The sequence below is a fragment of the Gekko japonicus genome, unplaced genomic scaffold (genome assembly GCF_001447785.1).
Source record: "Gekko japonicus isolate JY-2015 unplaced genomic scaffold, Gekko_japonicus_V1.1 scaffold5238, whole genome shotgun sequence".
NCBI lineage: Eukaryota > Metazoa > Chordata > Lepidosauria > Squamata > Gekkonidae > Gekko > Gekko japonicus.
This window is the reverse complement of record NW_015162636.1, coordinates 1-11,664: the sequence shown is the minus strand read 5'-3', so window position 1 is coordinate 11,664 and position 11,664 is coordinate 1. Positions and strand designations below refer to the sequence as shown.

Sequence of the window (11,664 nt, the reverse complement as noted above, 5' to 3'; positions counted from 1 at the left end):
CAGACGTCACCGAGTGATAAAGCGAACAACTGATGAAATGAAAAAAGAAAAGATCGGCTAAACTGTGAGTTGTCAAATGCGAAGAAAAAGAATTAAGAGCGCTCCCCCCCCCAGCGGAAAAGACGAGGAGGTAAACCCTCTAACTTCGTTAGCGAGAGAATAAAGGGGGGGAATGGACTGTGCGAGTAGTAGTGACTTGTTTTGATGCATTTGGAATAAAGCGAGAAAATTTCTGTTTCTTTGAAGCGCGTTTTAAGAACTTTATTAAAAGTAAACAAAAATAATAAGATGTCGGAGCTGGGCTAAAAGACAAGCGGAGAAGAAGGGAGGAACTTCCGGTCTGGGCGTTTGCTTTTTCGTGAGAACCGGCTGATTAATGTTTGGAATGTTTATGGCTGTGACTCTGGCCGGGAACTGTGAGAAAAGTTGAACTGTGACAGTGAGAAAGTGCCTTATAAGCGCTTTTAAAAGTCAACAGTTGCGGAGGAAGATCCAGCGAAGAGAATGGCAGCGTTTAAAAGTGAAACTGGAATTAAAAAAAAAGAAAATCCATTCTCAGAGCTAGAGATCTTTGGAAAGGGCATGAAAGAGCATGAAAGAGTGAAGATTTACAGTATATGAAATGGAAACAGCGACCCGGAGGAGGACTGGAAAAGCCGGAGAGAGGGAAACAGAAGAAGCCCCTCCATGAAATCGGGAATTTAAAAGAAGCCAGCACGCGAAGGAGCGGTTCTGAATGCGCCTTGAGGAAACTTTAACTAACAAAGCATCAAATGAACACTACTAATACATTAACATAGATAACACCTTTAACTGGTTTGAAGAAAGAAGTTTGACTGCACACAGAAGATGCCTAAGAAGATAATTTGGACATTACTAACAGATTAATTTACAAGTTAATATATCACTCAGCTTTCTCTTTCTCCCACTATACACCCTCCCTATTTTTCTATTTAAGCGAAATACCTCTCCTTTTTAGGAGAGTAAATAAAGCCTTTATTAAAAAAAAAAAAGCTATTTTAAGCTTCGTCCTGGGCTAGGATCCAAATCCATCCAATCGTATTGCTAGCCCAGGAAGCACCTAGCCAATCACTTTACAGCAAGCTCCCTAAGCGGGAATGTCCGTGATTGGTCCTTATCTGAACAACCATATTGGTTGGTATTTGTACAGTGGGTGTGGCTACATTAGCCGGGAGAGTTTAAAAGCAGGGGAACTGCAATGTAAAAGCGGAACTGTTCTGTTCTAGCTATCAGATGTTTATCCGTGTTGGAGTTGTGTTCGAGTTGAAGAATAAAGTTGTGTTCTTGCTGAATCACTCTCCGACTTCTTTGTTAAGCGAGCGACTTAACACTCTGCTTTTTCATACTTGTGGAAGAGTCAGCTTATTTTCTTTTGCACGTGCCTTAAATAATTAGGATTTTTAATGAAGGCCGGTGTTGGCATCACAGCAGCCCCTTCTTTTTTATTTTAAGTGCATGCTTATATGGTTTCTGGAGCTGCGGTGGCTCAAGTGGTTAAGACGCTGAACTGCAGGCTGTGGAAGGTCAGTAGTTCAGCAGTTCGAGACCCGAGTGTGCCACGTGATGGAGTGAGCTCCCATCTCTAGTTCCAGCTCCTGCCAACCTAGCAGTTCGAAAGCAAGAAATTGCAAATAGATAAATAGGGACCACTTTGGTGGGAAGGTAACAGCGTTCCGTGCGTCTTGGTGTTTAGTCATGCCGGCCACATGACCACGGAAACGTCTTTGGACAGCGCTGGCTCTTCAGCTTTGAAACGGAGATGAGCACCGCAACCCTAGAGTCGGATTCGACTGGCTTTCGAGCAAGGGAACCTTTACCTTTTTTTATATGGTTTCTGGGCTGGAGATGGGTGGGACACAAAAAAACCCCATTAGACATGAGAAACAGGGTGACTCAATGTTGATTTTCAGGAAAACATCAGGGTAATGGTATTCTCAAAAGGACTGGAAGAAAAATGGGAAACAACAAAAACAACAGCTGAAAAAAGAACTGAAAACTAAAGGCACAAAAATGCATGCAGAAATCGGGATAAATTGAAGCCATATGGGCCAGAAGCAATACCAGTTGCAGAAAAGCCCAGAGTATTGGGTTATGACTGGGTGGATCTGGGTTCAAATCCACACTTGGCCTGGAAGCTCATTGGATGGCCTTCAGCCAATCACATTTTCAGACTAACATGCCTTGCAGGATTGTTGTAAGGATTAGATGTCGGCGGGAGGGGGGAACACCTTTTTTGGATGCAATACGTTTGATAATTACAGAAATATCCAGTCTGCATTGGTCAATGGTATATCTTGGCTTGGTTGTGTGTCAAACATCAGCTTTTTTGGTTATTGTGAGAATACCACAGTCAAGCTTCTATGTTGTTCTCTCTTGTAGGAGAGGTGTAGAAATCTCCCATTTATAGTTTTTTTTTTTAAATCTAATGAAGAGAAGTCAGCTCCTAGGTTTAACTATCTGGATGTGGGTTATTTTTCAATCCATGTTTCAGGTGGGGTGGGAGAATTTCCCCAGTGCTTTATTTGATTGCTTACTAGTTCCTATCTCTAAATATTTATTGTTTCATAAAATTAATAGTGAATGGGTGCATTGTCAATCCCTTACTAGGTCAGTTTGACAGTTTCAAAAATGCAGTGATTGTTTTAGGTAAGATCTTAGCTGCTTTTTGGGGGTTCCTTAGTTAAAGTGTTCACTGTTGCTTTCTGGAGAGTCTTTTGTAAGCACTGAGTGAACGTTCCCTGACCTCACCGGGCGAGGGTTTTTACTAGCTTTCTTTCAGCCTAGTTTTCTATTGGCTGACCATGCATCTGAGCATGAACAACCATAGCCACACTTTCCGCTTTGGGGACTTCCTTGGCCAGGCAGGAAGGGTCTTAAAAGGCTCATTTAATCTTTTCCTTAACTTGAAAAGAAAGGAGTCATTAAATAAGAGTCTTTTCGCCCTCCCTGTCCAGAAGAGCCAGCAGAGGGTTAAGAAGCAGCCCGAGACGCGGTTCCTAGAGAGGATACAAAGGGAAACGAGAAATACTGAAGTCCTCCAACTTCCTCCTTTGGGGGATCTGGCTTTGCTCGCAGCGAAACTGGAGGCCGCCTGGACAGGTAAAGAGCCGAGGGACAGGGAAGGGGGAGAAGCGCCCCGGGATGCTCAGCCCTGCGGCGGGGGAAGGGTCTCTCTGGGTCCCCCACGTGCAGAGCAGGGCCTGGCAGGAGGAGGTCAGGCTGGCCCCTTTTCTGCTCCCGAGGAGGGCTGCCTTGCTTGCGACCTCTGGATCCGGAGCTTTGAACTGGCGCTGGATCTGCAGCAAGAAGCAGGAGGGGATCAGGTCCACCTCCCGCCTCCCAAGCCGGGAACAAATCCTGCCACTGATCTCTGCAGATCAATCGTACTATTTATTTATTTTTTTAAAAGGAGTTTCTCCTGGTCACTCGGCATCCCGTTGTGGAAAGGCATTTGGGCATCAGGGCAGAGTCTTGGATGCCCGGAGAGGGCTTGGTGGTGGTCGCGGTGAGGATAGAGCTGGCCGCGTGGAGACGGTCCCTCCCACCCAGACTGAGAGGGAGGAGGGTCCCTTCTCTGGGTCTCCATTTAATCGCGGAGGCCTGGAAGTAACCGAAGAAGCTGTTATATCGGAGGCTCCCCTGGACTTTTGTAAAAAAACAGAATGGTGGGTTCAAAGGCAAAAAAGCCATCCCAGTTTGTCGCCAAAATGTTATATCGTAATAAAACGCCTCCACTTCAGTCTCCAGGTTAGCTTTATTATTCTCAGTCACACAGTATAAAATACACCTGCAGTTTGCAATCCCTCCCATTTCCTGCTCCCGGTTTGTAAAGAAACAGACACAACAGAGGCACATGAAAGCTTATGTTGTTGTTCAGTCGCACAGTCGAGTCCGACTCTTCGCGACCCCATGGACCAGATCACGCCAGGCCTTCCTGTCTTCCGTCGTCCTCTGAAGTTTGCTCAATTGAAAGCTTTTACCCAGAATTAAACTTTGTTGGTCTTCAAGGTGCCCCTGGACTCAGACTTTGTTCTAGTGAATCCCACCTGTGTGTACCTGTGAGATCTGACTGCTTTCATAGGGATGCCAGCCTCCAGGTGGGACCTGGGGATCCCCAGGAATTACAGCTCATCTCCAGACAAGACACCAGTTCCCCTGGAGAAAATGGATGCTTTGCAGGGTGGACTCTATGGCATTGTACCCCACTTAGGTCCTTGTCCCTGAGGTTCCACCCCCAAATCTCCAGGAGTTTCCCAACCTGTATCTGGCAACCCTACAGTGCTTTGCCATCCCTGCTGAGTAACCACAACCAGACCAAGATGGGTTAATCTATCTGTAGTAGTAGCAAAGAGCAAGAGTCCAATAGCACCTTTAAGACTAACAACATTTGTGGCAGGGTAGGAGCTTTCATGAGTCACTGCTCACTTCTTCTGGAGTGAGCAGTGACTTATGGAAGCTCATCCCTTGCCACAAATGTTGCCAGACTGTAAATTACTACGGGACTCTCGCAGTTTTCTACCACAACCAGACTGTTCACTCTGGAGTTAGAGTGTGGAGTTTCCTGGGTTTTGAAGAAAGACAGATGACATCTCTGCCTTTAAAAAAAAATCATTGAAATAAGAGTTTTGGTTTCAATGGCTAATAAAAAGGGTTATAAAGAAAGAGCACAATGCAGAAGGAGGTAATCCTTTAAACTGGAGCTTAGATCCTGTCGTAGAAAAGAGGGAATTCTTCGATTCTTTAGATTTAAATGTTGCAGGTAGATGTGGGTTTCCAAATCCCTACTGTTGAATTTTGATAGTAAAAAAAAGGCAAATTGCAAAAGAAAAAAATGTGCATTTCAGTTGATGCAGCCGCTCTTTTGGACTCCCTTTGGTACAAGACAGACCGGGTAAGAGACACAAGGTGTGGATGGTACATGGCCCATGGATGGGGAGGAAGGCATTTCTGTGGTGGGGGGAAGACCGTGGTTCAGTGGCAGATCCCATGTTTGGCATGCATGGCCCCCCTGGTTCTGTCATTCCCTAAACCAACCAATATGACTTTGTTGGGAAAGACTCAAGAGAGCCTCTGGTGGGTGGAGTAGACAGGAATTGACTAAGCTCAAGGCTAGAGTACTGTACTGCAGTCCACAGGGGCCTGCCTTTGAAGACACATTCAGCGGGTACAAAAAGCCCCAATCCAGATACTATCAGGACCCTGGCAGAGGGTGAATATCACATCAACCCTATTGCATCAACCCTATTGAATACTTTTTAATTTCCGGGCTCAGTTCAAGGTGTGGGTTAGTAGGAACTGATTTCCCAGGGCAAAGTATGCTAAAGGCCTGATTTATTAAAAATTATATTTACTTTAAAAATATTTATGTTATTAAAAAGAAGGCTCTTTTTACCATATGTGGTGGACTTGTGATAAAGCAGTGAATTTTTGGACGGAGGTTCATAATGAGATGCAAAAATTTTTGAAATGTACTTTTAAGAAAGAACCAGAAATATTACTCTTGGGTCTTAAAATGGAGGAAGTGAATATAACAAAGAGAACATTGATATGGTACTTGATTACAACAGCTAGAATGACCTACAAGAAAGAACACCTGAGATTTGGGAATGGATAAAGAAGTTGCTTTTTATGGTAGAGATGGACAAACTGACAAGAAAACTTAATAACAAAGAGGAAGAAGGGTTTTTTGCAGACTGGATAGACTTTAAAGAATACTTGAAGAAACATTGGGACGTAAAGAATAACCTATTTTGTTTTGATAATTATTAAGAACAGAAAAAACTCGGGAATAGTTGAATATATGATGATATTAGTTAAAGAAATTGTTACCTATTAAGTTTTGTTTTAGAAGAAAATGATGGATAAGAAGAAGGACTAGGAGGGGTGTGTGGGAGCACTGCGGGAAGCCAGAAGAAAGGGAGGGAGGGGGAAAGAAAAAAAAAGAGGGGTATATAATGAATGACAGAATGTTTTAATGTTTGACATGTTATATCCTGATAATAAAATGTTTTTTGTTTTGTTTTTTAAATATTTATGTTATTTATAGTCCACCTTTCTCACTTGGACTCAAGGTAGATTACACAAGAGTGAATCACTACAATTGACAGGATGGGGCATTTAATAAATAGCATTTGGGTTGTAGAAATAGAACTGAAGCAAAGCATAAGAATTAACATGACACATTAAATGATACAAAAGCCACATGGCAGGATCCTAGTTTCAGCAAGTTATACCACAGTCCTAATAATTTATCCAAGTAATTTTGTGAATCATTTAGACAAGTGCAACTCTACTGCCCGTGTACAAGAGCCTGTAACTACTGTATATGACCCATTCAAATGAAAACAGAGAACACAAACCCAGTTGTCTCTTTTCTCTCTTTCTGTCTCTGTCTCTTTTTTCCAGGGAGAGGCGTAGTCAAGAACGCTGTAATTCATTCCCATGACTTTCTATAGGAAAGATATCATTGAGCGATCACCCAATATGAAAATGGAGGGGCAAGACACGACGATAGGGGAGGCACAAGAGAGATTGGCAAAACCCCCTCATGTACTCCAGGCTGGGAATATCAGAGAATTCCTCCAAAGGAGGCCAGGACTAGTTAAAGAGGAACCTGGCGAGGGCTCCCTGCAACAGTGGGAAACCCAGTGGCAGCAATTCCTCAGGACATTAGAGTCCCCTCAGTCACACTGGACAGTTCCACTATGCCCGGAAAAACCTTCACCCTGGGAGGATGCCAAGGCCTTTCTGGCCTCCTTTGAGCAAGTGGCCGAAGCCTGTCAGTGGCCCCAGGAAGAGTGGGTGACCCGACTCCTGCCAGCCCTCAGCGGAGAAGCTGAGAAGGCCTTCAACAATCTGGATGTCAGTGACAGAGAGGATTATGGGAAGGTGAAGGCAGCCATCTTGCGAGGAGACGCCCTAAGCCGGGAGAAGCAGCGTCAAGAGTTTAGGCGTTTCTGTTACCAGGAGGCCGAGGGGCCGCGGGGGGCTTACAGCCAACTGCGGGAAATGTGCCGCGGGTGGCTGAGAGTGGAGAATCACAGCAAGGAGCAGATCCTGGAACTCTTGATCCTTGAGCAGCTGCTGAGCGTCCTTCCCCCGGAGATCCAGAGCTGGGTGAGGGAGAGCGGCCCTGAGAGCTGCTCGCAGGTGGTGGCCCTGGCCGAGGAGTTCCTCTTGAGGCAGGAGAAGCAGGTGAGGCCCTTTTGCTGTGTGAGCCCTGAGTGCGGGAGGGCCTGGAGTGAAGCCGGGCCCGAAAACTGTGAAGGGGAACTCTGTGGTATGATTGTCTAATCTGTTGGCTCCATTATCCAACTCAGATAAAGTTGAGTGTTTGGGGTGGGGGTAGTATCCTTCAGTTTAGGAACATGTGAATGGGGCCCCACGTCTCCCTAAAAGAGCACACCCTCAAATTGTTTTGTGTTGGACTTACATTTAAAGAGAGAGCCAGTTTGGTGCAGGGGTTAAGAGCGTGGACTCTAATCTGGATGAACCGGGTTTGATTCCCCACTCCTCCACATGCAGCTGCCGCTGTGACCTTGGGTCAGTCACAAGTTCTCTCAGAGCCGTTCTCTCAAGAGCAGTTCTCTCAAGAGCTCTCTCAGCCCCACCTCCCTCACAGGGTGTCTGTTGTGGGGAGAGGAAGGGGAAGGAGATTGTAAGCCGCTGTGAGGCTCCTTTGGGTAGTGAAGGGCGGGGTATAAACCCAATCTCTTTCTTATTCTCCTTAAAATTTGTAGGAGGTCTGGAAAACTGAATATCTATTAACTGAACGGACAATTAGATCACAGCATCTGTGACATCGTCTTAGGGTTGCCAAGTGCCAACCTCTAGCTGGGGCCCGGAGATCTCCCAGAATTACATCTCCTCTCCAGACTACAGAGATCAGTTCCCCTGGAGAAGGTGGCAGTGTTGGAGACCTTGCTGAGGCCCTCCCTTTCCCCTAAACCTGCCCTCCCAAGGTTCCAACCCCAGATCTTCAGGAATTTCCCAACCTGGAACCGGCAACCAGTGCTCCCTCGAAGCTGTGGAGTCTTGTGAGCAAAAATTTTTACCGTGTGAGCTACTGCAATTCAAGTTGTGAGCGAGCCATTTGGCTGCTGCATGAATTAGTTTGCTCTGGAGCCCTCCTTCCTGAGCCGAGACAAAAATGCGTGAGCCGGAGGCTAAAAAAACTGTGATCCAGCTCACACTAACTCAGCTTAGAGGGAACACTGTCGGCAACCTTTGGTTACTTGATCTGTCAGATCTCTCCTCCGTGTGGGGGGCCCCATGCTTTTCCATCAGGCTGATTCCTAGTTCCTTTTTGTGTTATCATTCGGGCCCCAAAAGATGTTCCTCCTCGACAGCCTGTATGTTCATTTAAGGAGCTCCGTTCTGATTTCCCCCTGTTACATTCAGGATGGGGAATGGAGTCCTTCAGCCTTTATACCCCTCCCTCTTCCCAGATCTGTCACTCTGCCCTGAAAGGGTCCCCCTCTTCTGTTGCAGGTGACCTTGGAGGAGGCATCTGGGAGCATCTCTGAGGCAGGCTGGACTCCGTCTGAGGGCGAGCAGGAGCAGTTTTCAGTGGACATCAAGGAAGAGGAGGATGGAGAGGCCATCCTGATGGGTAAGGAGGGAGGGAGGGAGGGAGGCCTTCTGGGGCCTGAGGTCCAAGATGCTCAGAAGCTCCTTCTGAGGCTGAGCTCAGCAGAGACTCTTTGCCTCCCTTCAAGGGGCCGCCTTGTCCTTAGATTCTCCAGAGGGTTGGATATTCTGGGGAAAGGGCCCAGAGCGGAAGGTTCAATGCAAGAACCCTGCCAGAGCTGAGGTGTTAGGAAGAGCCTCGCTAAGGCCGATCCAGTACCACATCCTCTTCCCTGCAGTGGCGTGCAAGATACTTCCAGTAAGCCCCCACATAGACACATGAAACTGCCTTCTACTGAATCTGTCCCTTGGTCCATCGAGGTCAGTCTTGTCTACTCAGACTGGCAGCAGCTCTCCAGGGTCTCGGGCTGAGGTCTTTCACATCACCTCAAGCTGGGCTAGAAGGCTGCAGCCCTTCTGGCTTTTTTATTCTTTATCACCTGCCCCACACTCCACGTCTGGCATTCATTGTCATTCTGCCCCTGAACGTGGAAGTTCCGTGAAGACATGAAGGTTAATAACCAAGAACAGAAGCTCTGCCAAATGTGCCTTCTTTTAATGGCTTCCTGGTGTGTGTGTGTTTTTTTTTTAAACTCAGGCCCTAAGAGGGGAAGGGCTGTGGCTCAGCGGAAGAGCCTCTGCTTTGCATGCAGAAGGTCCCAGGTTCAATCCCCGGCATCTTCAGTTAAAAGGACTGGGCAGTAGGTGATGTGAAAGACCTCAGCCTGAGACCCTGGAGAGCTGCTACCAGTCTGAGTAGACAGTTCTCGCATTTAACCTCCCACTCTGGGCCCTTTGCACTGTATATAAGATCCTGCCAACCTAGCAGTTCGAAAGCAAGAAATTGCAAGTAGATAAATAGGGACCACTTCGGTGGGAAGGTAACAGCATTCTGTGCGCCTTGGTGTTTAGTCATGCCGGCCACATGACCACGGAAACGTCTTCGGACAGAGCTGGCTCTTCGGCTTTGAAACGGAGATGAGCACCGCAACCCTAGATTCAGACTTGACTGGCTTTCGAGCAAGGGAACCTTTACCTTTTTAAATTTGAGACTTGGCTTCTTGCCAGAGTGGTAAAAATAGATCTCTCTGCCTTTGTTCAAGCAGGTGATGTACAGGAGAATGAAAATGACGGGGAACTCCAGATATTATCATTGTACAAAATCAAGAATGAAGATTTGCAAGGAAGCTTCGGGAATCAAGGTGGACTAAAGAGGCAGGACGGAAATGGCACCGCTGAGAGGAATGATAAACCCATTCCTTGCCAAGGTGGGGAGTTCCAGGAGATCCCGATCAAAGAAGAAAAAGCAACCCAAAATAGAAGGAATAAAAGTATCACAGCTCACACAGGGGAAAATCAAAATGAAACCATGGGGTTTGGGGAAAGCATTAGTCAGAACTTGGATCTTGTTTCACATCAAGAAATTCACTCGATAGATAAACCATATAATTGCTCAGTGTGCGGAGAGAGCTTCAGTTGGAGGACAGCTCTTACTTGGCATCAAAGAATCCACAAAGGGGAAGACCCCCCCCAAATTCCAGAGTGTGAAAACAGCTACAGTGGGGAACCACGCCACAAAGAGCACCAGGTGATCCCCACAGGAGAGAAACAGTCTCAGGGCTCAGAGGCTGAGAAGAGCTTCAGTGACCACATAAGTCCTACTGTGCCACAAAGGACACACACAGCAGAGAGACCTTATAAGTGCTTGGAGTGTGGAAAGAGGTTTCGGTGGGCCTCACACCTTCAGCAGCATCAGACACTCCACACAGGGGAGAAACCATATCAGTGCTCAGAGTGTGGGAAGAAGTTTACTCGGAGATCATCCCTGCGACGGCATCAGAGAATCCACACGGGCGAGAAGCCTTACAAGTGCGCTGAGTGCGGACAGAAATTCGGCTCCAGTTCCCTCCTTCAGCGGCATGAAAAGATCCACACTGGAGAGAAACCGTATCAGTGCTCAGAATGTGGGAAGGCCTTCCGTCACCGCTTAAGCCTCACGGTGCATGAAAGAGCACACACAGGGGAGAGACCTTACAAATGCTCAGAGTGTGAAAGTAGTTTTAGTCGCACATCACACCTGCAGCAGCATCAAAGCATCCATACAGGGCAGAAGCCCTATGAGTGCTCAGAGTGTGGAAAGAGATTCAGTTCCCCATTCCACCTTCAGCAGCACCAGAGGATCCACACAGGGGAGAAACCTTACAAATGTTCAGAGTGCGAAAGGAGCTTCAGCCACTGCATAAGCCTCACAGTACATCAGATGACCCACACCGGGGAGAAACTGTACCAGTGCTCCGAATGTGAAAAGAAGTTTAATTGGATATCATCCCTGAGGAAGCATCAAAGAATCCACATGGAGGAGAAACCTCCCGAGTGCTGAAAGAGATTCAGTTCCTCATCCTGACTTTAATGGCACCAGAGGATCCACACAGGGACAAACCACATCAATGTTCAGAATCTAGAATGAGAAAGGGTGAGACGTCAGACCTTCAGTGGCATTGAAGAATCCACAGGTGGAAAACTACCGCTGCCCAGTTTGTGGCAAAATCTTTTTTTCTGCCAAATCAAACCTTAAGAAGCACTAGAAAAGAGCAAGAGATCAGTAGCACCTTAGACTAACAAAATTTGTGGCAGGGGATGAGTTTTCATGAGTGACTCACAAAAAGCTCATCCTCTGCCTGAAATTTTGTTAGTCTTTAAGGTGCTACTGGTCTGTTGCTCTTTTCTACTGCGACAGACAAATATTGCTACCCATCTTGCTCTAGCGCCTTATGAAACACCAAATTCATTCGGGAGAAGAGGCATGTAAATGTTATACCTGTGGAAAAGAATCTCCGCTGTCCTTAACCATCAGAGATCTCAGACGGGAGAAACTGTAAAAGTGCTCAGAGTATAGAATGAGTTTCTCTGATTCAATAAACCTCCGTGCACATTTACATATATGATCATACGATGCTGACTTACACTGAATCCGACCCTTGGTCCGTCAATGTCAGTATGGTCTACTCAGACTGG

General features: G+C 46.6%; 1 protein-coding gene across 2 annotated transcripts; it reads left to right on the top strand.

Moving 5' to 3' along the window:
* The first annotated feature begins 3,058 nt into the window (after positions 1–3,058).
* LOC107106374 (zinc finger protein 436-like) lies at positions 3,059–11,084 on the top strand. 2 transcript variants are annotated; one of them, XM_015406510.1, is made up of 4 exons: positions 3,059–3,120; positions 6,427–7,215; positions 8,512–8,632; positions 9,756–11,084. In XM_015406510.1, the coding sequence occupies exons 2-4, from the start codon at positions 6,463–6,465 to the stop codon at positions 11,027–11,029; spliced, it is 2,148 nt and encodes a 715-aa protein (XP_015261996.1). In that variant the 5' UTR covers positions 3,059–3,120; positions 6,427–6,462; the 3' UTR covers positions 11,030–11,084. The 2 variants fall into 2 exon arrangements, with proteins under 2 accessions (XP_015261996.1, XP_015261995.1); XM_015406509.1 differs by having other exon boundaries at positions 9,753–11,084.
* The last annotated feature ends 580 nt before the right edge of the window (positions 11,085–11,664 follow it).